We start from the raw sequence: 27,706 nt of genomic DNA on the forward strand, positions 1-27,706 counted from the left end.
AATTCCATCTCCAGTACCCCATCCCTTCCAACTTGCAACATTTTCAGCCCTCTCTCTAACCACCTCTAGCTTTCCAAACTGCAATTCCTTATGTTACCAGAGTAAGCATGCTTCAACCTATATAAGTAGCTGTAAAGTGCTTAGGGTAGTTATGTAAAGCAGTGGAAGGCTGTTTCTGCCTGGGAATTATATTCCATCAGTGTATATTATTGCCCATCAACATTCAGCACCTTCAGAAGCACACTGAAAGAAAGACATTACACATAATCTTCATATCTACTTCTGATATGAAGTTTTGCTCTATTAATCTTTACACATTTAAATAAAATGAAGATTATATTCATTATATACACAATCTTAGTGCATTTTAGAGTAAAGTTTTTTTTTAAACTTATTTTCTTGCATTCTGTATTTTTCTTTACACCACAATCTACCTAATGTAACAGACCATTAGTCGAACTTTCCTTACTCATAGCATAAAAATACTTTAGTTTAACCTTGTATCATAGCCCTTCTGATATTAGTAAAAATTCATAGCCACTGAGAATTTCCTCAACACTTCATTAGGTTGATAGCAACCAGAATATTACACTGCAGAAAACAAATGCAGGGCCTTGCATCTTGGTTTGATTAAGATTTGCTGATTTGCTGCTTAAGGACTTTGAAGAGAAAAACTTTAGTTATACAGCAAGGAGAGATATTGCACGACTAAAGTGATTGGGAAGATTACAAGCCAAACTACCTCAGCAGTGGAACACTACAGACCACCTCTTTCACTGACTTGTCTCTGATTGTGTTCTTTTCTGTACTAATGTCTTGTTTTGCAGTCTTTTTTTACTGTCTTGTACAATTAATGTATAATTTATGTTCTGTGTGTTGTTGAATCTACATGCCTGTGATGCCGCAGCAAGCAAGTTTGTCATTGTACCTGTACCTTGCCGTACTTGTGCAGATGACAACAAACTTGTCTAGACTTTACTTAAATCTATTGATGTCACACACTGCAGTTGAACAAAATGATGCTTTTTCTCCATTGGTGCATGGTGCATAAAGGCATTGGGCCACAAGAGGTTTTATGGTGGAAATAAAAAGAGGCACAGGTTTACTTTGGGGGTTTACTTTGTACCAAGTTAAAACATCAAAGGCACTGGACACACTCCAGTACTTTGCTCCGGAGTCTTTCTGCAGCTAAAGCCCAAGACTCTCCAAACTGAGCCAAGGTGCAGAAGGAAGCTAAACCAAACTGTTTCATCCTACACCCACCTCATTAAACTTGCATTGGGTCACTCCACAGCAGACAGGAGCAGGAATGCTCCCCTCTTCTGTTCACATTGTCTAAGAGGGTTGTTCACTGCCAAGCTATCGTGTCTTTTACTGTTCCAGTTTCTACTCCTGACTTTACCAGTTACCGAAGTTGTTTCTTTTAAACTCCTTTCCATTTTATTTGCTGAATTTGTAGCCACTAGTGCATGATTAATATTCCAGTAACAATAATCCTTTCCTAGAAACCATAGGAATTAATTTCCACAGTTCCTGGATTGCAGAGGCCAGCTGTACCTACAACAGCAGTTTATATCAGATAACAGTCTTGCAGTTGAATCTGAGATAATCTGGGCCATATGGCTTTTTTAAATGTAAGCAAGTGAACCATTTTGTGTGTGAGAATTTTTAAAGAGCACCTTTCTTGTTTAATTTTATTGGAGCCTCTCATCCCGTCTGTTCCAATATTTTGCTTGAACATAATAGAGAAAAAAAAACCCACAGGAAATGAAATTGTGCTGTCTGCAGAACAGAAAAAGCTGCGTAGGCTGGGGTTCGCACTCTTGTTGCTATTCAGTATTGGTGGTATGTAACCATAAGTCTGACTGCCACATACACTATAAATAGAAATCACAGCGGATGGATAGCAATTAAACATTCATTTCAGCTAATGACAGTGCAAAAACACATAATTTACTTGATAAACAGGCCCATCCGTATCTTGTGCCGAAGCAGAATTTCTTATCTTTTCTGGAATCAAGATTATTTTAAATCTTTGCCCCTTTCACATTCACTTTCTTTTCTCCTATTCCCCGACTGATTTTTATCAAAGCCTTTGATTCTGTTCCCTCTGGTTCTCGAACCTCCCGCTAACAGCAAAACTTCTATTTAACCAATCTAAACCCATCATGATCTTGTACACCTCTGTGACTCTTAACCCAACAATGTGTTTGACTCTGTCTACTTAGGTCAGGCAGTTAGGGATTGTAGAACATAAACATGTAATAAGTAAATTAAGTGTTAAATAATGCTGCTGTGACATCTAGCAGTATTGTAAGATTAAGATTAGTTTTACTGTGAAATCAAATGACCATGATATAGATTACTCATTTAGTAACCAGTTATTCAACATGTTGATTTGTGCCTTGAATTACAGTGGTTGTTAATATTCAGAAAAGTTGTGAGCTGAAACCCCACACAAAACTCAAAAATCCAGGCTGACACTTCAGTGTGATAGTGAGTATTGCCGTGTGGAGACATCATCCTTTAGATAATTTATTAAATCGAGACCGGTCTGCTCTCTCAGGTAAGTCTAAAAGATTCTACAGCACTATAATAAAATAGAGAATTGGAGTTAATCACTGGAGTCCTGGTCAAGATTAATCCTTCAACCAACATCACAGCAAACAGGTTGAACTGAAACATCAATTGTTCTGCATGTTATAGTGTTTTTATACACAACACAAATGAACTTTACCAAAAACCTGATTACTTTGATTGCACATCGTGTACTATACTATTATATGTACTATAGTATACTATTTCAGTATACTATAGTGTAGCCTTCATACAGAAGACATATACATGATGCAAAAATCAAACTGCTGGAGGATTTCAGCGGATCAGGCAGCATCTGTCGAGAGAAATTGACAATTGATGTTTCAGGTTGAGACCTTTTGTTTGGACTGGTGAAGGGTCTCAACCCGAAATGTCGACTGTCCATTTCTCTCTACAGATGCTGTCTGACCTGCTGAGTTCTGACAGCAGTTTGTTTTTTGCTCCAGATTCCAGCATCTGCAGTCTCTTGTGTCTCCCCATATGCATGATGCTTTGGATATCATGGATGTTAGAACATCAGACCCTCAAGGCCTCACTGAAGTATCCTGAATGGTTGCATCATGGTCTGGTATGTCAATTCGAATGCATAGGTATGTAAGAAGTTGCATAGAGTAGGGGACTCTGCCCAATTCATCACAGGCACATCCTTCCCCACCATCGGTGGTATCTACAGGAGGCGCTGCCTCAAGAAGGCAACATCCACCATCAAAGATCCCCACCATCCGGGCCATGCATCTTTTTGCAGCTGCCATTGGGCAGGAGGTACAGAAGCGTGAAGTCCCACGCCACCAGGTTCAAGAACAGCTACTTCCCTTCAACCATTCAGTTCTTGAACCAACTGGCAAAATGCAAATCACCACTACAGTTTAGCAACACTATCACTTTGATCACTTTGCACTAAAATGGACTTCTTTATTTTTCATTCTAATTGTTTTTTTTCTTATAAAAATTGTGTACAATTTATGCTTAATTTATATTTTTCTTGTGAGTGCTGCTTATATGTCACTGTGTGCCTGTGATGCTGCTGCAAGTAAGTTTTTCATTGCACCTGTGCACACATGGACTTGTGCACATGACAATAAACTCGACTTTGACTTTGAAGGATAACATGGGTTCCCCTGTGTTTGAAGAATTTCTCGTCTATTATCTGGCATTAATCACCATCCTGCTTGTGGGAGTTTACAACATTACAACAGTAACTACACTTCATAATTACTTCACTCACTGCAAAGCTCATTGGAATGTGTAGAGGTCATGAAAAGTCAAATCCAAATAGAAATATGCCTTCTTTCTTTTAAAAGCCATCCAAGATCAGATTACATGGCACTTGATATAGCAATAAAGATTGGCAGCCTAGAGTTCTAGCTGAAGGAATTGTTCAAGAATAGCCTCGGCAGTAGAGGCTGAGGTGGTGGTTGGTTGACCTAGATTTTTCCTGTGCATTTTCCAGGACTCAGGAAATGAATGGTGAGATCTAATGCAGCAAACAGTTGCTGTTAGGTTACTACCTCAGTAGGCAAACAAAGAACTAATACAGCACTGTCTACACATCAGGTTCTGAAAGGAAGCGCTTAATTAAAGGTGGTCAGCATGGCTTTGTTAGGGGGGTATCTGGTCCGACCAATTCGCATGAATTTTTCAAGGAGGTGACAAAGTGTGTTGATAAGAGTAGTCAATGCAGTCTACATGGACATCAGCGAGACGTTTGACGAGGTCCCACAAGGGAGATTGGTCCAAAAGGTTACAGCCCATTGGATCCAAGGCAAGTTAGAAAATTGGATCTAAAAATGCCCTGATAATAGGAGACAGAGAGCGATGGGCAGGAGTTGTTTGGGTGTTGAAAGCCTGCAACCAGTGGCGTACCACGGATTTGGTGCTGGGACCCTTACTGGTTGTTATATACATCAACTTGGATATGATTAGTAGGTTCGCAGATGACGTGAAAATTGGTGGTGTTGCTGATAGTGAGGAGGTTAGTCTTAACCAAGGGATGTTATTGATCACTTGGTAGGGCAGAGCAATGGCAAATGGAATTTAATCCTGATAAGAGCAAGATGATGTGCTTTGGTAGGACTAATAAACCAAGGACATACACAGTGAATGTCAGGGCCCAAGAGATTATTGAGGAAAGGGGATACTTTGGTGTAACAATCCAAGGATCCTTGAAGCACAGGTAGATAAGCTGGTGAAGAAGGCACATGGGATACTTGCCCTCATTGGTCAGGGCAGAGAAAATAAGAGCAGGGAGGTTATGGCACAACCTTATAAAACATTGGTTAGGCCACAGCTGGAGTGCTGTAATAAGGAAGGACGAGGTTGCAGTGGAGAAGATGCAGATGGGAGTCACCAGAATGTTGTCTGGGATGGAACATTTCAGTTATGATGCGAGACTAGATGGCCTGGGTTTGTTTTCCTTGGTTCAGAAGAGGCAGAGGGGAACCTGACAAAGGTGTAAAATATTATGAGGGGCAAGGATAGAGTAGAAAACTCTTCCCAGATATGTGCCTCCCAGGAAATGTCTCCCTATGGCAGAGGAGTCTAAAACAGAGGGCAATGGTTTAGGGTAAGAGACTTAGAGGGATCATGAGGAGGAATTTTTTCATCCAGAGGGTGGCTGGAATCCAGAATGCAAAGGCTGTGGGGGTGGTGGAGGTATTTACAACATCAAAGAAGTATCTAGATAAGCACTTGAATCGCCAAGGTGTATAAGGCTGCGGACCAAGTGCCGGTAGCTGGGATTGGTACAGATGGGTACTTAATGGTCAGCAGCAGATATGGTGGGCCGAAGGGCCTGTTTGGTGCTGTGTGAATTTATGGCACTGAAACTCCTCACCCCAGTAAATGAATGGTGGTGCCCATTATAATGGAACCAAATATAAACAAGTAAAAAAATCAGACCTGTACATTCACAGAAAACAGAGTTAGATCTCCATAATTAAAACCAATGGAGAAAAAAAATCAGGATCTCAGGAAAATTTACCTTCAATAACAAGGAAGGATTCCAGTTGGGCATTTAGATAAAGTCAAGATAGTAAATTAGCATGAAAATGCCTTTAGGGTCTGCAGATCATCATTTAGAAAATTGCTACAACTCTCCATGAATTTCAGAACACAAATCTCTTAACAAGATGATGTCCTTATGAAGGGTCTCGGCCTGAAATGTCAACTGTTCATTTCTCTCCATGGATGCTGCCTGACCTGCTGAGTTCCTCCAGCACTTTTTTTTTATTGTGTGTTGCGCTCTTAACTTCAACTTCCTTCTGTTAGCAGTCTTCTCTTACCAGGGTCAGCCCCTGGGTGCTGGTAACCCCAAAGTATCTCACCCATGTACCCATGTGCCAAATATGACGTGAGCTGTGGAACTGCCCAGGGAACCAGCTGTGCCAGATGTTGCTCTCATCTGAAGTAAACAGGCGAAGACTTCACAACTCCTAAAAATGCAAACTTTCCCAGAGTTGGTACTTTTTTCTTGCCCTAACCTACAATGTTTAGAATACTCATTGAAAGGTTGCAACAAGATGCGATAACTACCATATAAGGCTATTAAAAAGAGGTCCTCTTCTGATATCAGGATCAACACTGTGGTGAGAATTAATCTAAATAGACAGTTCTCTAAGGTTGACATCAGAGAGAAAATGGAAACTGCAAGGGAAAAACCCAAAGCACACAGCGTGAAGCAGAAGGTGAAAGTGACTGGGAAATTTTTATCACGTTTCCAGTTGCAATGAAACTCATGTAAATAATAGTGCTTTCCACCATCAATGGAAAGTGGAGGTGGTGGCGTTGGCAAGACAAAGGTTGCGTTCTCACTGAATGCTGGAACTATGACATTTTAGTTGTGAGGTATCTAGACTAGAAATCCATCCAAAAACATGAGTTCAAATCATTATTTTCATTCAATAAATTCGTCAGGGTGGGTGAAGCTGGTGCCTCACAGCACCAGAGACCCAGGTTCAATCCTGACCACGGCAGCAGTCTGCATGGAATTTGCACGGTTTCCTCCGGGTGCTCTGGTCTCCTCCCACATCCCACAGACTTGTGGGTCAGTGGGTAAATTGGCCGCTGCAAATCGCGTGTCGGTGAGGGGTAGAATTTGGAGGGAGCTAATGTGGGATGATGGCAATGGGTGGTTGGTGGTCAGCATGGACTGTTGGGCTGAAGGGCCTGTGCCTTTCTATGACTGTAAAAATCAGTGACGGTGACCTTGATTGTTGTTTCACTAAAACCCTTCAGGGGAGGAAATCTACTCTCCTTAGTCAAAGCTCGGTGACTTCAGATCTACAGTAATGTTGTTTACAATTAAAGGTCGTCTGAAATGACCCAGCAAGACACTCAGTTCAAAGGCAATTGGTTTATAAATGCTGGCCTTGCCTGGCATATCGTAGGAATAAAACTGGCAGAAATCCCAGTGAAATGGTGAGAATTTCTCTGCCATTCCCCTGTGCAATAACCAGGCAGGAGTGTAGAGGGAGTCAAAGTTCTACTCTTTAATGCACAAAGGAATGCCCCAGTCCACACTGATCACCAGGCTGTAATATTGTATGACAAATATACTTGACATGGTGTTACTAATAGGTTTGTAACAGTAATACTATTTAACTCATTCCCTCTTCTCCCCTCTCCCATCAGGCAGAAGATCTAAAAGCCTGAAAGCACGTACCACCAGGCTCAAGGACAGCTTCTATCCCGTTCTTATAAGACAATTGAATGGTTCCCTAGTACGATGAGGTAGATTCTTGACCTCACAATCTACCTCGTTATGACCTCGCACCTTATTGCCTGCCTGCACTGCATTTTCTCTGTAACTGTATATTCTGCATTCTGTTATTGTTTAACCTTGTACTACCTCAATGCAGTTGCAATGAACTGATCTGCATGAATGGTATGCAAGACAAGATTTCACTGTACCTCAGTACATGTGACAACAATAAACCAATTTACCAATTTTTAAAAACTTTAAAGTAGCAACTCTGGGAGGGTTTGCATGTTTAGGAGCTGTGAAGTCTACGCCTGTGTACTTCAAGTGAAAAACTTTGTTTTGCATCCCATCCATACAGATCATTTAATCACATCACTACATTGAGGTAGTACAAGGGAAAAGCAATAACCGAATGCAGAGTAACGTGTTATGTGATCAGGACCACTAACTCACAGTGAATCGCCAAGTGAAAGTACATCATTTTACTCAACAACAATCTGCTGGAGGGACTCAGAGGGTCGAGCAGCATCTGTGGGGGGGGGGGGGGGGGGAGGAATTGTCGAGATTTTGGGTGAAAACCCTGCATCAGGACTGATAGTGGAGAGGACCTCCCCTCTCTCTGATGCAGAGTTTCGACCTGAAACATCGACAATTCCTTTCCCCTCCCACAGATGCTGCTCAGCCTGCTGAGTTCCTCCAGCAGATTGTTTGTTGCTCCAGATTCCAGCATCTGCAGTCTCCTGTGTGTACATTTTTTCACTTGTGTGATGGAATACCCTCCACTTGTCTGGACAATGTAGCCACAATCCCCAAATTTGCCCAGGTTTGAACAGTCCAACTGCTCCACTCTACCACTGGACTGAATCGAGGGTCTTTTATAGTTGCAATGGCTATAACTCACAAGGAACGTTTCCCCTTCGTGACTTATTTCATGAGCAGCACTTCTGTGAAAACACCATCAACTTTGTTCTTGTCAATTCACCCACGATTCTTACAGACACATACCCACATTCCACTTTCACTATTACTCAAATCCCCTCACCACTATCATCGTGGAAGGACTATCAAAGTTCAAGTAGAAGGCCGTCACCAGTTTCCCAAGTAAACTCAGCAGTAACTGAGCCACTGAAAGCATGGTTCTCATCCCAAGAACAATATTTGACTTATGAAAGGTGATGACAAACTGAGGAAGGTGAGAAATGTTTGAAGGCCTTCAAGAGAGTTTGACATGATTATTTTGTTACGTATTTTACTGTCTTCTTTCTGCTTCATACCCTACGGCATCACCATTCTTTGGTACCAGTTTTTTTCTGACAGAAGTGCTGAGGATCTACATAATAACACTTACTTCGCTATGTCCAGGATCTTGAGTTATAGAGTCATAGAGTAACACAGCACAGAAACAGGCCCTTCGGCCCAACACATCCGTGCTGACCGATATTCCCGTCTAAGCTAGTCCCATTTGCTGGTGTTTGGCCCATATGTCTCTAAACCTTTCCTATCCATGTACTTATCCAAATGTCTTTTAAATGTTGTTATTGCACTTACCTCAACTACTTCCTCTCACAGCTCATTCCACATACAAACTACCCTCTGCGTGAAGAAGTTGCCCCTCAGGTCCCTTTTAAATCTTTCACCTCTAGTTTTTGATTCCCATTCCCTGGGAAAAAGACTGTGTGCAATTCACCCTATCTACGCACCTCATGATTTTATACACCTCTAAGGTCACCCCACTGTCTCCCATGTTCCAAGGAATAAAGTCCTAGCTTGCCCAACCTCTCCCTATAACTCATGCCCTCGAGTCCAGGCAACATTCTCATAAAGGTCCTGGCAACATTCCCATAAAATAGACTGGAAATTAGACTCCTTATCGTTTCAGAAACTGCAGAAGCAACTTAAACATGACTTCACTGGCCAATGGCAATCCTCCTAGAGGGCATAGGTTTAAGGTGAGAGGGGAGAGAATTAATAGGGACCTGAGGGGCAAATGTTTCACCCTGACGGTGGTCCGTATACAGAATGAGCTGCCAGAGGAAGTAGTTGAGGCAGGTACATCAGCAATATTTGAAAGGTAATTGGACAGGAAAGGTTTAGAGGGATATGGGCCAAACGTGGACAAGTGAGACTAGTTTAAGTGGGAATCTTGGCCGGCTTGGACCAGTTGGGCCGAAGGGCCTGTTTTCGTGCTGTATGACGCTATGACTCCTAGGCTCTTCTCATGACTCTTAAGCCAATGAATGCTGGCAGTGGGAACATCAGAGCCAAGCCCATACTGTACTTTATGGCAATGGTCACATTCTACATTCCAGTCACAATACAGCGATCCGGAGCAATAAGTCCAGTCCCTGAGAAAACTTGGAAGACATCCTGTCTGGGTGAACTGTCATTCCAATTGCCTGTTGCACATTGCCTGATGTCTATCGCCAATTCTCTGCTGACTCATCAGTGCCCTGGAAATAATGCCTTGTCAACGAGAAAAAGCCAAAAAAACCATGGTTATTCAGTAACAGATGAGCTTCTTGTCAAACTGCTCATATATATCTAGGGAGTAGTGAAGGGTAGGGTTTATTTATTTACTGAAAAATCTGTATTTTTTTTCCGATTAACATCTAATTCCAGAGTAACAACAAGGTTAGTCTCTGTCCATCACCCTGTCTCCTTCCCCACCCTCGCCCATCGCCCACGCACTCCTCCCACCGGTTCCATGCTCCACCTTCCTCTCCTATCAGATTCCATCATCTGCGGCCCTTTGTCACCTCCACCTATTACAGGAAAGATATCAGAATGGGTGGAGCATTGGCTGATAGGCAGAAAGCAAGGGGCAGGAATAAAGGGATGCTGTTCTGTTTGGTTGCCGGTTACTAGTGTTCCGCAGCGGTCGGTGTTGGGGCCGCTTCTTTTTACACTGTATATCGATGATTTAGATTATGGATTAAATGGTTTTGTGGCTAAGTTTGCAGAAGACACCAAGATAGGTGGAGGAGCAGGAAATGTTGAAGAAACAGAAAGGTTGCAGAGAGACTTGGACAGTTTAGGAGAGTGGGCAAAGAAATGGCAGATGAGATGCAATGTTGAGAAACGTGCGGTTGTACATTTTGGAAGAAGAAATAAATGGGCAGATTATTATCTAGATGGGGAGAAAATTCAAAATTCGGAAGTGCAAAGGGACTGGGAGGTCCTCGTGCAGGATAACCTAAAGGTTAACCACCAGGTTGGATCGGCAGTAAGGAAAGCGAATGCTATGTTGGCATTCATTTCAAGAGGAATAGCGTATAAAAGTAAGGAGGTATTGATGAGGCTCCATGGGGAACTGGTTAGATCTCATTTGGAATACTGTGTGCAGTTTTGGGCCCCTTACTGTATCTTAGAAAGGATGTACCGATGTTGGAGAGGGTTCAGAGAAGATTTACGAGGGTGGTTCCTGGAATGCAAAGGCTTACACACGAGGACCGTTTGTCAGCTCTTGGACTGTATTCATTGGACTACAGAAGAATGAGAGGGGACCTCATAGAAACATTTCGAATGTTGAAAGGACTGGACAGAGTAGATGTGGCTAAGTTGTTTCCCTTGGTGGGTGAGTCCAGGGCAAGAGGGCACAGTTTTAGAATTAGAGGGTACCCATTTAAAACAGAGATGAGGAGAAATTTCTTTAGCCAGAGGGTCGTGGATTTATGGAATTCATTGCCACATACAGCTGTGGAGGCCCAATCATTGGGGGTGTTTAAGGAGGAGGTTGATAGGTATCTAATTAGTCAGGATATCAAGGGATATGGGGAAAAGGCTGGGAATTGGGGCTAGATGGGAAAATAGTTTAGCTCATGGTGAAGTGGCAGAGAAGACTCGAAGGGCCGTGGCCTACTTCTGCTCCTTTGTCTTGTGATCTTGTGATTCCCCCAGCTTCTGACATCATTGTCACTCTCCCCCTCCCTCATCTGCCTATCACCTCTCCCTCATCTGCCTATCACCTCTCCCTCATCACCTATCACCTCTCCCTCATCTGCCTATCACCTCTCCCTCATCTGCCTATCACCTCTCCCTCATCACCTATCACCTCCTCCTCACCTGGATCCACCTATCACCTGCCAGCTCTTGCCCCATCCCTTCCCTCCACCACTTTATACTGGCTATCTCCCCTCTACTCTTTCAGTCCAGATGACGGGATCTCGATCCGAAATGTCGACTGTCTATTTCCCTCCACAGATACTGCCCGACCTGCTGAGTTCCTCCAATGCTTTGTGTGTTGCTCCAGATTCCAGCGTCTGCAGTCTCTTGTGTCTCCCGGTTAGAGGAGGCGAAAGTTCACACATGGCAGGAAATGGTGGTTGCCAAATTTGCAATAAAGTTTACAATTTTCTTTCCCACCTCGTGTTTCGTTGAAACTGATTCATGTAACTTTGCAATGCAATTTCTTGGCATATGTAGAAATTGCATTGCACAGTCTTACACAATGCAGTTTCTAGGTATCTTTTCTTTTCTTCAAAGATCAAGAGTGAATACCCAAAATGCAATTAGTCTGTCAAAGTTCTGGCCATCCAGTTAATCAATTAATATCCCTTAGCAATTCAATGCCGCCACCTCCATTAATTAAAACTGCACCCATCTTTCTTTATTGGATGATATGGATGCAGCTTTCCACCTATAAACTAAGCAATTAAAAGATATAGAGGCAGCCTGACAAGGAAGGCAGACAGACTTGTGGCTATATTCTTCCATAATGTTGTAGTTCCTCGTAACAATTCATAGGCAACGAAGAACACTTTGAGGTGTAATGCAGGAAATATAACAGTCAACCTACACATATCAGGCTCTCCTGTAAAACACAATCTTCTTCTAAAGCTGTGATTTTGCTTGAGGGACAAATATTGACCAAGATCAGTGATCACTTTACTGCTCTTCTTTGAAACTTAATTAAACATGGGAGAGTTTACGTTTCATTTAATATCTTGTCCTTGTTGAGCCTGAGGTTGGACAAAGCATGATCTTATTGAACAGCAGAGCAGGTTCAGGGTGTAGACTGTCTTACTCCTGCTCCTCTTTTGTATGTGTATCGACAACAAGTACCCTCTCTCATAATTATGAATCTACTCCTTGTATTGTGTGTGGGAGCTTGCCACGTACAAATTATCTGCTGTTTCTACATTACAACATCAAAGCCCATGGGTATCCCTCAACCCATGTTAGCAAAACAGACTAAATGTAATCTATCAGAGTCCTAGAGTTGTATCTCACAGAAACGACCCTTCGGCCCATCAAGTCGATGCCGTCCTTTTTGCCCATCTACACTAAACCCATTTGCCCACATTGGGTCTATATCCTTCTATGACTTGCCTATTCAAGTGCCTGTCTCAATGCCTCTTAAAGGTAGTGATTGTTTCTGATTGCACCACCTCCTACGGCAGCAGGTTCCAGATATCAACCACTCTCTGTATAAAATACTTTCCCCTCAAATCCCTTTTAAAGCTCTTTCCCCTCATCTTAAACCTATGCCCTCTGTTTTTGATACCTCTCCCATAGGAAAAAGTTTCTGATGATCTTTCCTATCAATGTGTCCTATGATTTTATACACCTCCCAGATCGCCTCTCAGCCTCCTTTGCTCCAAGAAAACAAGCCCAGCCTATCAAATTTCTCCCCATAAGTAAAGTCCTCCAATCTTATAGAATTTCTTGGGATTCTCCTTAATCTTACTAGCCAAGGATATTTCATGGCATCTCTTTGCCCACCTAACTTCTTTCTTAAGTTCTCTCCTAACTCTCTATATTCAAGAACATTGAACATAGAACACTACAGCACCATACAGGCCCTTCGGCCCGCAATGTTGTGCTAACGTTTTATCCTGCTCTAAAATCTATCTAACCCTTCCCTCCCACATAGCCCCCTATTTTTCTATCATTCATCTGGCTATCTAAGAGCCTCTTAAATGTCCCTAATGTATCTGCCCTCACAACCTCTGCTGGTAGTGCATTCTAAAAAACTTACCTCTGACATCGCCCTTATACCTTCCTCCAATCACCTTAAAATTATGTCCCCTCGTGTTAGCCATTGTCGCCCTGGGAAGAAGTCTCTGACTGTCCACTCGATCTATGCTTCTTATCATCTTATCATCAAGAGACTTACTTGATTCCAGATGCCTATACTGTCATGTGCTTCCTTTTAATACCTGATCAAAATTTCAATATCTTTTGTCATCCTTATTCATTCCACCTTTGCCTTCTATCTATACTGGAACATGCTGACCCTAAACTCTCACTGATTCTCTTTAAAAAGACCCCCACTTGTCAGATATCACTTTACCCACAAGCATCTGCTCCCAATCTACTTTCACCAGGTCATAGAGTCATATTGCGCAGAAACAGGCCCTTCAGCCCAACTGGTCCATGCTGACCAAGATTCCCATTTAAGCTAGTCCAATTCGATGCTTTTGGCCCACATCCCTCTAAACCTTTCCTATCCAAGTACTTGTCCAAGTACCTTTTAAATGTTGTTAATGTACCTCCCTCAACCACTTCCTCTGGCAGCTCATTCCAAGCACTGACCACCCTCTGGGTGAAAATGTTGCCCCTCAAGTTTCTATCAAATCTCTCCCCTCTCACCTTAAACCTATGCCCTCTCGTTCTTGATTCCTCAACACTGGGAAAAAGACTCTAAGCATTGACCCTATGAATGCCCCTCATGATTTTATACAGCTCCATAAGATCACCCCTCATTCTCCTATGCTCCAATGAAAAATGTCCCAACCTGTGCAAACTCTCTCCATAATTCAGTCCTTCAAGTCCTGGCAACATCCTCGTAACTACAATCTTTACAGCTTAATGGCATCTTTCCTTTTGCAGGGTGGCCAAAACTGAACACAAAATTCCAAATGCAGCCTCACCAACATCCTGTACAACTGCAACATAACATCCCAACCTCTATACTTAATGCCCTGACTGATGAAGACCAGTCTGCCTTCATCAGTCTTGCTAGCTTGATTGATTTTGAAGGACTTGCTTATATTATTGGTATTGGTATTGGTTTATTATTGTCACTTGTACCGAGGTACAGTGAAAAACTTGTCTTGCATACCGTTCGTACAGATCAATTCATTACACAGTGCACTGAGGTAGTACAGGGTAAAGACAATAACAGAATACAGAGGAAAGTGTCACAGCTACAGGGAAGTGCATTGCAGGTAGAAAATAATGTGCAAGGTCAAACAAGGTAGATTGTGAAGTCAAGAGTCCATCTCATCGCATAAGGGAACCGTTCAATAGTCTTATCACCATGGGACAGAAGCTGTCCTTGAGCCTGGTGGTACGTTCCCTGTATCTTCTGCCTGATGGGAGAGGAGAGAAGAGAGAGTGACCTGGGTGGGTGGGGTGTTTGATTATGCTGGCTGCTTCACCAAGGCAGCGAGAGGTATGGACAGAGTCCATGGAGGGGAAGCTGGTTTCTGTGATGCACTGGGCTGTGTCCAGAACTCTGTGCAGTTTCTTGCACTCCTGGGCAGAGCAGTTGCCATACCAAGCCATGATGCATCCAGATAGGATGCTTTCTATGGTGCATCGATAAAAGTTGGTGAGAGTCAAAGGGGACATACAGAATTTCTTTAGCCTCCTGAGGAAGTAGAGGCGCTGGTGAGCTTTCTTGGCTGTGGTGCCTACGTGGAATTTACCCTCTACATCTGAATCAGTCTCACCACCTGCTGCCCTGCTACAATGTCTCCCAACTCTCTACCTTCCAGTTAGATCAATCTTCTCTGGAGGATCATCCGATCATTTTCATATTGCTCTATCTTGGACAATACTGGCTGTGACGTTTCTGCAATTACAGTAGCAACCAATCTTAAGGAATATTTCAAAAAGTATGCAATTGGCTTTAGGATGATCCCAGATGCTACATAAATTCAAAATTACCACTTAAATTTAGAATGCCATCCAGCACATTCAGAATGCCAATTAAAACAATGTTGCATTTATAGCAAAGAAGTAAAATAAATATTTTCACAAAGCTCTGAGAGACAAAGGTTCTGTAAAAATTATTCTCTGTATAGTTAGTGTACATGCACAAAACCAAATCTGTTTTGCATTCATACTAAGAGGCAAACTGTAAATAATTTTAATGCTTTCCTTCAGCAGTTTGTTTTTTGCTCCAGATTCCAGCATCTGCAGTCTCTTACGTCTCAAATTTGTAAATGTACCAATTCAGCCATCTGCTGGATACTGAGGGTACTTCAGGACATGCTGAAGGGAGATTTAAATGATGCCAGGTTGCAAAAAAGAGTGATTTTGATATCATAGCCTCAACAGAATATTTAAGTGTATGGACAGTATGAGAAACCATAAGTCATCTCAGTTTAACATGAAATTCCTTTTCCTATCATCCAGTTTTACATGCAACACTTATCTGTATCAAGATAGAAGACAAGCTCGAAAATTCAGCTTAACGCTCCACTGTGCACTGAGAAAATGCTGAGAGAGGTCCCATCTTTTAGGTGAGGGCCCATAGGCTTCATGGGGCATCAACAAAATCCCACATCATTCTTTTGAAAAAAAAACAAAAAAAGTTTTCACTAAAATCTTGACCAAAATTTACCCCTCAAACAAGCTGTTTGATCAATTTCACACTGCTGTTTGTGGGACATTATTGTGCACATGTTAATGGCAACATATCTTCAATTACAGCAGTAACTAAACTTCAGGAGGACTTCACGAGGAGGGGTGTTTAGAGATTGAGTGTGGTCCAATGTAATTGCAAGCCTTTTTTTCTAACCTTGCAGACGAATTATGTTCAATTCTGGTCATCCCATCACAGGAAGGATGTGGAGGCTTTGGAAAGGGTACAGAAGAGGTTTAGCAGGATGCTGCCTGGATTAAAGGACATAAACTATAAGGAGGGGCTGGACAAACTTGGATTATTTTCCCTGGAGTGTCAAAGGCTGAGGGGAGACCTGATAGCAGTTTATAAAATTATGAGAAGCAGAGATAGGGTAGAGAGCCACAATCTTTTTCCCAGGGTAGAAATGCCAAATACTAGAGGACATGCATTTAAGGTGGGAGGAGGAAAGTTTAAAGGAGATGTGTCGGGCAAGTTTTTTTTACATGGAATGTGGTGCCGGGGAGAGTGGTGGAAGCAGATACAGTAGTGGCATTTAAGAGGCTGCTAGACACATGCAGGGAATGGAGGGATATGGATCATGTGCAGACAGAAGAGACTTAGTTTAATGTATCATCATTGTTGGCACAGACATCATGGGCTGAAGGGCCTGTTCTTGTGCAGTACTGTTCTATGATCAGATGAGCTATTCAGCCAAGGGCCTGACTGCCCCTCAGGTAGACAATAAAGATCCCATTGCACTGTTAAAGAATAGCATGGAGACATACAGCACAGAAATAAACCCATTGGCCCACCTTGTCAACACCAACCACTGAGTGCCCATCCACACTCATCCCATTCACCAGCGCTTGGTCCGTAGCCTTCTGATGGCTTGGTGATTAGGTGCATTTGGAGTGTTGTTGCAGTTCTGGTCACCACATTACGTGTTCAGCACAGACACCATGGGCTGAAGGGCCTGTTCCTGTGCTGTACTGTTCTATGTTTACAGCTCAATCACTGTACACCATAGCACTTTGAAATGGTTCATCTTATTAAACAACTGGTCGCTGCTGGCTGGCATTTTCAGCAACACTTATCACCAGCAATAACTACAACTATCAGCAGAAAACAGAATTGAACGGCTTCCCTGAACTCATCCTCTGCAGATTATAAATAGGTACAACCAGAGTGTGTTCCAAGGATAAGGCTTATCTCAAGATTCAGATAACACTTGACAGTTGCTTCAGGCTTCACTGTAATGCTACTTGAGCTGCCTTGTAACACACTCAAGCTTGTAAGCAATCCTACACAAACTGCGACATGTTCGATATGCGCTACAAGTTCATTGACTTTCCGTTAGCAGCTCCCCAGTGGCATTGCTCAGAGTGCGTTGGCAAATACAGAATTTTGTAACACCTGAGTTGTTATCGACAACATGTGAGAAGGTTAGGTGTGGGAGGTGTCACTCTTAAAGGACGTGTGCATTGTACTGGAGATTGTTTAGTTTAGTATTCAAGTCAATACCCAGTGGTACTTTTCCCAAAAGACTTTAATCAAAAACAATCAACTCTTCTGTCCTTATTCACACTCTCATCAAACACTCCTCCTGAGCTTGTCAAACCTGATTTTCTCTTTAATAAATCCAGCCTGGACTAAGCATCTCCAAATGGCTGCCAGTTTTCTCCTGGATTATCCTTTGAAGGTTTCCCCAATGGCATCAGATCCACTTGGCACTTAATGGACAGGTTCACATTCATCCCTTTCCTGATCGACAGTTTAACATCTGCAATTCTCCAACCCTGCATTCAAGAGGGACTGGAAGATTGTGACTATCTCTTCAACATCTTCTATCATTAATTCTGTCAGCAACCTAAGTTACATCCTATCTAGATTGAATAATTTACTTCTAGCTATGACGAACCTTTCCATTACATTCCCTTTAACTATTTTTATCTCACTGAGAATTTCCAACAGCCTCACTGCTTAATGCATCCTTGGCAAATACCAATGCAAAGTGGTCACTTACTATCATAACTACACCTTCTGTGTTTACTAAAATATCTCATTTGTCCCTGGTATTTCTCTGACATATATCTCCATAAAAGACCTTTGGATTTTCTTTGATGTTAGTATGACAATATATTGCTGACTGAGAAGTCAGAGAAACTTGGATTGTTTTCTCTGGAGTGTCAGAAGCTAAAAGTTTATAAAATTATAACAGGCATAGATAGGGCAGATGGAGTCTTTTTCCCAGTGTGGAAATGTCAAATACTGGAGGGCCTAGGTTTAAGGTAAGAGGGGGAAAGTTTAAAGGAGATGTACGAGGCAAGTTTTTTTGCACAGAGAGTGGAAGGTGCCTGGAATGTGCTGCCAGGGGTGGGGGTGGTGGTGGAAGCAAGTACGACAGTGACATCTAAGAGGCATTTAGACGAGGGATATGGAACATGTGCAAGCAGATGGGATTAGTTTAATTTGGCATCATGGTCAGCACAGACATGGTGGGCCGAAGGGCCTGTTCCTGTGCTGTTCTATGTTCTATGTCTCTTTGCTCTAATTATTTTTGCCTCTTCTGTACTTTCAAAGAAACTTGACGCTATTCATCTGATCACTCTTGTCATTCTATTCTCTAAGTCCAGTGATGGTAATATTTACTGCAGCTATGATATACATACTGCAATATATACAGTATATATATGTATACACACAGTGTATATACAGTGTATATATAATATATCCTGCGACTGCAATCCTGCTTTCTTCATTATTTTCCCTTTACAATGTCATTAAGCTCCTTAGTTGCACTGCACTTCCACATTTTATTTGAAGTTCACTCTCAGGATATGGGTGATAAGTGTTCTGAGAAGGTGGTGGTGAGGCATCTACTCTGCTGTCCTGGCTTTTGCAATCAATGCCAATGTTTGTGCATTACACTGCAAATGGAATGACAGAGTTTTACAGCATTGAGAACGGCCTTTCGGCCCATCGTGTCTGTGCCGGCCATCATGCTTATCTATACACATCCCACTTGCCTGCATTAATTCCATCTCCCTCTGTGGCCTGCTCATTCAAGTAACTGCCCAGATGTTTCTTAAATGTTATCACCATCCTACCTCCACCATCTCCTCTGGCAGCTCCCACCAGATACCAACGACTCTGTGTGAAACCCCTCAGATCCCCTTTAAACTTGCTCCCTCCCACCTTAAACCTATACCCTCTCGTTTTAAACATGGGCAACAGACACTGGCTATCTACCTTATCTATGCCTCTCATAATTTTATATATCACCATCATGTCCCTCTCAGTCTCCTTCACTCCAGTGAAAACAGGTCTAGCCTATCCAATCTCCCCTGATAACTCAAGCTGTCCAATTCAGGCAACAAGGTAATTCTGTGTAACAGGCATCTCCTTCCCTGACAGAATTGGTGAACCAGATTTTATATTTGACAACCTGGTAATTTCACAGCCATACTGATTACTGATACTAGTTATTTTATCCCAGATTAATTTAATTAACTGAATTTAAATTCCCCAACCACTTCGAGAGGAATTTTTATTCAGTTAATTAAATTAACTGGCTCTGGATCATTAGTCCCGACCTTTGGGTTACTGGTCTAGTAATAATCACTGTGCTACTACACCCCATTACTGCAGTGTCAGGGGAGTTATTACCATTTTAATAGCTGTCCATTCATTGACTAATGGTACTTGACAGCAGTCCTTAAATGTCGAGCACCACCTGTAACCATCAGCATTTCTCTCTAGCACATTACAGCTTAAAATGACCACACTGGATGTCATAGAACATAGAACACTACAGCACAGTACAGGCCCTTCGGCCCACAATGTCGTGCCGACATTTTATCCTGCTCTAAGATCTAGCTAACCCTTCCCTCCCACATAGCCCCCCATTTCTCTATCATTCATGTTTTAGGACACAGAACAGTACAGCACTGGACAGGCCATTCGGCCCACAGTGTTTTATAGGGTAAAAATCTGCCATTGTGATGTGGGTAGTTTATATAGATTGAGTGAACAGAGTAAATAAAAAAAGAACTGATTTACTGTGAATGAAGATCAATGACTGCGGATGTTGGAAACAAAAAACAGGGAAAGCTGGAAACCAGCATCTCTGGTAAGAGAAACAGCTAATGTTTCAGGTCAAAGACCCTTCAATGTTTTTCTTACCACAGATGCTGCTTGACCTGCTGAGTGTTTCCATCAGGTCTGGTTTATTTTCATTATTGTCACATGTACTGAGGTACAGTGAAAATCTTTGTTTTGCATGCCATCCATACAGATCGTTTCATCACATCAGTGCATTGAAGTAGTACAAGGGAAAACAATAACAGAATGCAGAATAAAGTGTTACAGTTACAGAGGAAGTGCAGTGCAGGCAGACAATAAGGTGCAAGGCGATGACGAGGTAGATCGTGAGGTCAAGAGTCCATCTTATCGTACTCGGGGACCGTTCAATAGTCTTATAACAGCGGGATAGAAGCTGTGCTTGAGCCTGGTGGTACGTGCTTTCAGGCTTTTGTACCTTCTGCCCGATGGGAGGTGGGAGAAGAAGAATGCCCAGGGTGGGTAGGGTCTTTAATTATCTTGGCTGCTTTACCGAGGCAGCGAGAAGTGTAGACAGAGTCCAATGGAGGGGATGCTAGTTTCCGTGAAGTGCTGAGCTGTGCGCACAACTCTCTGCTGGTCTGTTTTGACTTTGCTTATATATAATTTGTTTTATTAAAAATCTGGTGATAGCCTGTTCAGAAATGCTATGGAAATCCTGCTGTGATGTGCCCTTACACACATTACATCGAGTAAATCAAGCAGGCACCAATTAATTCCCAGTTAATTTTTCCCAGTGTGACAATGGCTAACATGAGGGGACATAATTTTAAGGTGATTGGAGGAAGATATAAGGGGGATGTCAGGGGTAAGTTTTTTACACAGAGAGTGGTGGGTGCGTGGAACACTCTGCTGGCAGAGGTTGTGGGGGCAGATACATTAGGGACATTTAAGAGATTCTTTGGTAGACAAATGAATGATAGAAAAATAGGGGGCTATGTGGGAGGGAAGGGTTAGATAGATCTTAGAGCAGGATAAAATGTCAGCACAACGTTGTGGGCTGAAGGGCCTGTACTGTGCTGTAGTGTTCTATGTTCTAATTCAGTGCACAGGATCAGCTTCTGGTGACTTTCTTCACTACTTCCCTCTCTTGCTTTTCTGAAATGTGTTTTTTTTTAAATTTTTCCTTGAACCCAAAACATGTTACACAGTCACACACTTTGTTATATCCTCTCAGTACTGAGATGAACAGCCACTGCACCACTTCTGTCTGGTATCTCCATTCAAGGGATCTCGAAAAATCCCTTAGGTCTTCATTTAATCTACAGCTGTTAAAAACCCAGACTCTGTGGCACTCATACCAATATACTTCTTTCTTGATGTATTTAACTTGCCTGCATACATGTCAACCTTAGTTGTGTCCTACTTTGGACACTATGGCACTTCACTAGATTTATTCAGTGCTGAAATGGAACTTGTAATTGAAGTTACCTCTGTTTCAGGTCTGGGAATAAAGACTGGTGGCTTTACTTTCAGCGTTAGACCACAGAAGTCCCATTCCTCGATCACATATTGCACAGGCATGCTAGAAGACAAAGAGAACAAATCACTCAAGCTGAAAAACAACTTAAAAAGTCATAGTCAAAGAGTAACACAGCATAGAAACAGGCCCTTCAGCCCAACTCGTCCTTGCCGACCAAGGTGCCCACCTAAACTAGTCCCATTTGCCCGCACTCCTATAAACCTTTCCTATCCATATACTTATCCAAATGTCTTTTAAATGTCATTATTGTACCTGCCTCAACTATTTTCTCTAGCAGCTCGTTCCATATACGCATCACCCTCTGCGCGAAGAAGTTGCCCCTCAGGTCCCTTTTAAATCTTTCCCCTCTCACCTTAAACCTATGCCCTCTCATTTTTGGTTCTCTTTGCTTTGAAGCAGGTAGGCTTCTTTGTGATTCTGTGGGCTCTAAGTAATCAGGGTAAATGGAAGCAAGCTGCTTCCATTCATGGCTGGTTTAAGAACTAGATTTAAAGCTGTCAACGTTCCTTCACTGAATAAAAGGAATCCACTGTAGCTTGTGGCCCATCTCAAGGTACCATGAAAGCAGCAAGGCATGTTATGATGGTGGTTAGTAAAGCATTTGGAATGCTGAGATTCATGAGTAAGGTCAAAGTGTACAAATTTAAGTCACCCTTGACACAGAGGAACTGACTAACAGAGGAGAGGACAGATAATCACAGGGAAATTCTGTGGAACTTTTCTAAAACACCGGTTAGATCACAATTAGGATATGGAGTTCAATTCTGGCCACTGGAAGGAAATAAAGGTACGAGAGAAGGTACAGAAATGTGTTACTGTTCTAGGCATGAGGGATTTCACTTCCAAGGTTAGAGTGAAGAAGCTGAATAGATCTCCTTGGAGCAACAAACTTTGAGAGGAGATTTAACAAAACAGCATGCAAAACTATAGCTGGTTTAACCAGTTATTACATTGTTTTATTTAATTAATGGCAGTTGAATGAAATATATCCACTTTACATTGGAAACACTCAATTAGCCTGTTTGAAGCAGGTAGGCTTATTTGTGATTCAGTGGGCTCTAAGTAATCTGGAGGCAATTTGTTTCCATTAGTGGATAGTGAAAGAACTAAGCTATTTACTTATTAGTCACATGTACCTCAAAACACACAGTGAAATATCTCTTTTTGCGTTACTAAGAATGTGCTGGGGGCAGCCTGCAAGTGTCGCCACTCTTCCGGCGCCAACATAGCATGCCCACAACTTCCTAACCCTTATGTCTTTGGAGTGTGGGAGGAACTGGAGCACCAGGAGGAAACCCACACAGACACGGGGAGAACGTACAGATTCCTTACAGACAGTGGTGGGAATTGAACCCGGGTCACTGGCGCTGTAATAACGTTACGCTAATACAAATTTGAAGTCTTGGACAAAATATTCAGAGGGTTGTGAGGAAAACTTCTTTCCCTTCCGAGCATTGCAGTCATGATCTGGTGCTCACCACTTCTAAGGGTGATGGAAACATGGTCAATCAGGGCTTTCAAAATGGAATTTGATAAGCATTGAGCAACAATAGGACAGAAACAGGCCCTTCGGCCCAACTTGTCCATGCTGAACAAGATCCCCATCTAAGCTAGTCCCATTCGCCTGTGTTTGGCCCATATCCCTCCAACCTTTCCTATCCATGTACTTATCCAAATGTCTTTTAAATGTTGTTATTGTACCTGCTTCAACCACTTCTTCTGGCAGTCCTTTCTATATACCCACCACCCTCTGTGTGAAAAGTTGTCCCTCAGGTCCCTTTTAAATCTTTCCCCTCTCACCTTAAACCTATGCCCTCTCGTTTTCAGTTTCCTTTCCCTGGGAAAAAAAACTATGTGCATTCATCCTATCCATGCCGCTCATGATTTTATAAACCTCTATAAAGTCACCCCTCGGTCTCCTACACTCCAGTGGATAAAGTCCTAGCCTGCCCAACATCTCCCTATAACTCAGGCCTTAATTAGCAGGGTAATGGAGAAATGAGACCAAAGGAGGAGGTGTGCTAGAAGCTGGCACACTGATGGGCCAGAGGGCTTCCTGGTGTGCCATAGGTATTCTATGATTCCATTTTATTATTCGGTCTCTCATGTGTCAGTGCCTTACACTGAGAGGGAATTGTGTTGTCCCAACTTCCTATATCCTGATTTTTGCCATAATTCCAGTTGGAGGAGAGAGGCAGAATCTAGTTGATTTTACCCACTGAGGGAAATAAAAGCTGTTGAGTAATGAAAAAATTCAGGGAAATAACAACTGCCTGAATCTCAGCAGTTTACCCTTGCGCTGATTGAACACTGAGTCATAGAACATTTGGCCCAAGATGTTGTGCCAATCTTGATGCCAATTTATACTAAATGTCCTCCTCCTGTGTATCATCCACATCCCTCCATTCCCTTCGTATCCATGTGTCTGTCTAAAAGCCTCTTAAACTCCACCAAACTGCCTGCTTCCACAACTACCCCTGGTAACCCATTCCAGGCACCTACCACTCTCTGCAAAAAAAACTCGCCCCTCACTTCGCCTTTAAATGTCCCCCCTCTAACCTTAAATGCATGTCCTCTGGTGTTTGACATTTCTACCCTGGGAAAAAGATTCTGTCTATCCTGTCTATGCCTCTCATAATTTTAAAAACCTCTATCTGATCTCCCCTCAGCCTCTGATGCTCCAGGGAAAACAACTCAAGTTTGTCCAACTTTTCCTTATAGCTCATACCCTCTAATCCAGGCAGCATCCTGGGAAACCTCTTCTGCATCCTTTCCACAGTCTCCACATCCATGGGGCAACCAGAACTGCACACAATACTCCAAGTGTGGTCTGACTGAAGTTTTATACAGCTGCAGCATGATCTCTTTACTCTTATACTCAACAGCTCTCCCAATGAAGGCAAGCATGCTATACACCTTCTTTACCACCTTATCCACTTGCTTAGCCACTTTCAGTGAACTATGGACTTGGACCCCAAGATCCCTCTGTACTTCAATGCTTCTAAGGGACCTACCATTAACAGTATACTTTCTCCTTTCATTTGACCTTCCAAAGTACAACACCTGACAGCTCTGTTCCTTCACTGGCACTGGGTTCAAATCCAGGAACACCCTCCCTGATGGCACTGTGGGACCTTTACCAGTTCAAGGAACTGGCCCAGCACCACCTCCTCAAGGTGGCTGGAGATCAGCAATAAATGCCAGTGATCCTGTAAGTTAATCAACAATAAAAAAATGATCTGGATCTCTATTCTGCCAGGAAGATCAGACTGCGGAGTACTGAACTTGAGCTTAAACAAACAGAAATATGATTTACTTCAAAATTTCAGAAGGGAAAGGAAGGAAATATTTGTCATGTCCCCTTTGACCCTCACCAATTTTTATCGATGCACCATAGAAAGCATCCTATCTGGACGCATCACAGCTTGGTACGGCAACTGCTTTGCCCAGGACCACAAGAAACTGCAGAGAGTTGTGGACACAGCCCAGCACATCACGGAAACCAGCCTCCCCTCCATGGACTCTATCTATACCTCTCACTGCCTTGGCGAAGCAGCCAGCATAATCAAAGACCACACCCACCTGGGTCATTCCGTCTTGTCCCCTCTCCCATCAGGTAGAATATACCACCAGCTCAAGGACAGCTTCTAATCCCACGGTGATAAGACTATTGAACAGTTCCTTTATACGATGAGATGGACTTGTTTGACCTTGCACCTTATTGTCTACCTGCAATGCTTTTCCCTGTAGCCGTGTGACACTTTACTCTGAGTTCTGTTATTGTTTTTACCCTGTACTACCTCAATGCACTGTGTAATGAATTGATCTGTACGAACAGTATGCAAGACAAGTTTTTCACTGTACCTCGGTACAAGTGACAATAATAAGCCAATACCAATACCAATAAATATATTAAAGTCCCGCACTGTTGAAGGCGCTTAGAACACAAATCCCAGATTGTCTGCTTCTGTTCGGCAGTGAGTGGGCAAGTCAGTGTCTCTGGTCCAAGGCTGTGAATCTGCAAAGAGCAAGGGAAGGACATTAGTTAAAAAAAAAATGACAGCTGCTGCTGCATTCATTGACCGCGCTGTTACTCATTCGTAGTACCAACAAACTACAGTGAAGAGAGTTCACCAGTTTATGCCAATGAATGTACAGAAGCAGAGAATGATATCACACGGGAAGCCACATAAGCCAGTGTGCTCATGCTGACTCCTTCAAAAGGCCATCCAGTTAATTAATGAATTCTCCTTATAGCCCTGCTTATGCTAGCCCTTCAAACATTTATCCAATTCCCTTTTGAAACTTTCACAATATACTGAAACTTCCTTTTGCAGTTATCATTGAAGAGACAAGAAATTGCAGGTGCTGGAATCTGGAGCAAAAAGCAAACTGCTGGAGGAACTCAGTGGACCACTCTTGGTCTTGATGTAGGGTCTTGACCCAAAACCTTGACAATTCTTTTCCCCCCACAGATGTTACTCGGCCTGCTGAGTTCCTCCAGCAGATTGCTTCTTGCTTTATGACCTAATCATTGCTAGCTAATGAGAACGATCGCCGTCCCTCTCTTATATTTCCATTGTCGGTAGTTATTGCACTGATGTGCTTGTCTATATAAATTAGAAACTCAGTTGACATTGAATGCAAAAGCCAGAGCTGGATCCCCAAGTTTACTCTACAGGAGCAAGTGGCTTTAAACCAAAATTAGATCTGCAGTTCCAATATTGTAGGTTCCCTAATGTGTGAACTATACTTGCCACGGTTGCCGCGCAGGTCGATAGGGTTGTTAAGAAGGCGTATGGTGTGTTGGCCTTCATTAGTCGGGGTATTGAGTTCAAGAGCCGCGAGGTAATGTTGTAGCTCTATAGAACTCTGGTCAGACCACACTTGGAGTATTGTGTTCATTCTGGTCACCTCATTAGAGGAAGGATGTGGAAGCTTTAGAGAGGGTGCAGAGGAGATTTACCAGGATGTTGCCTGGATTGGAGAGCATGTCTTATGAGGATAGGTTGAGTGAGCTAGGGCTTTTCTCCTTGGAGAGAAGGAGGATGAGAGGTGACTTGATAGAGGTGTACAAGATGATAAGAGGCATAGATCGAGCGGACAGTCAGAGACTTTTTCCCAGGGCGACAATGGCAGGGCCGGTCTCTTCACCCTGAGTGGGACAATTCTGGTTGCACCTCTCTCAAAACTCCCTTCACCCCTGAGCAGGGTATCCTAGACATCTCCCCATTGGTTCCCATGAGCCGTTGGGCATGGCGGTGGTTTAAAGAGAAAAGCATAACTTTAAGGTGATTGGAGGAAGGTATAAAGGGGATGTCAGGGGTAAGTTTTTTACACAGTGGTGGGTGCTTGGAATGCATTGCCAGCAGAGGTTGTGGGGGCAGATACATTAGGGACATTTAAGAGGCTCCTAGATAGCCACATGAATGATAGAGAAATGGGGGGCTATGTGGGAGGGAAGGGTTAGATAGATCGTAGAGCAGGATAAAATGTCGGCGCAACATTGTGGGCTGAAGGGCCTGTACTGTGCTGTAATGTTCTATGTCCTATACTCCTGCAATGTAAAATCAACTACAGTTCAACATCTCACACTGGAACTGTTCCCACTTCTCTCAATTCTAGCATGAGACCAACAGCAGATGACTCAAATATTACACAGCTCAAAATGCTGAGTCTGGACACAATTCCATGTTGAGTAGACAAGATCTATAATTGAACTGGTAGGCACATTTCAATGTTCGAGTAGATAAAATAGAAACTAACATTTCATAACTTTGACTAAAAACTCGTGTAGTGCATATACTCAGTTTCACAAAGCCATCACTAGAAAGCACTGCAAGCCGAGTGACAACATGTGGATCATTCCACGGACGATATCAGAGGCACTTTCTCACATTAAGGATCTGGGGCTTTCTTTTCAAGATACCTTTTAAGGCTCAGCTCAATTGAGATCATCAGAAGTGAGATTTGTTATTGGAGGGTGTTGAGGACAGGTAATCAAAGTGCAGAGGCGGAACTAAGATCAATGAGCCGTGAACTAGTTGAATACCGGAACTGGATCAAGGGAATGCATGGACTCCTCGTTTCTACATTGCTGAAACTCACTCACATCTCTTGACGTCCTCCACTACATCTTGTATGATACAGAGTGGAGTTTTATTCCCTTGAATACCACAAGACGATACAAAATAGGAATAGGTGTAGGCCATTTGGCCATCAAGCCTGTTCC

The 27,706-nt window shown here is 42.7% G+C and overlaps 1 protein-coding gene across 1 annotated transcript in view; it reads right to left on the reverse strand.

Moving 5' to 3' along the window:
- Positions 1-27,706, reverse strand: part of hemk1 (HemK methyltransferase family member 1) — a 110,138-nt gene that overhangs the window by 79,236 nt on the left and 3,196 nt on the right. Inside the window, exons 2-3 of the mRNA XM_052019100.1 lie at positions 25,401-25,492; positions 21,423-21,516 (exon numbers count right to left, since the gene is read on the reverse strand). Of these exons, the coding sequence (XP_051875060.1) occupies positions 21,423-21,515 (93 nt within the window). The 5' untranslated portion in view covers position 21,516; positions 25,401-25,492. The remainder of the gene's footprint in view (positions 1-21,422; positions 21,517-25,400; positions 25,493-27,706) is intronic.

This window comes from Pristis pectinata, chromosome 6 (assembly GCF_009764475.1).
Source record: "Pristis pectinata isolate sPriPec2 chromosome 6, sPriPec2.1.pri, whole genome shotgun sequence".
Taxonomy (NCBI): Eukaryota; Metazoa; Chordata; class Chondrichthyes; order Rhinopristiformes; family Pristidae; genus Pristis; species Pristis pectinata.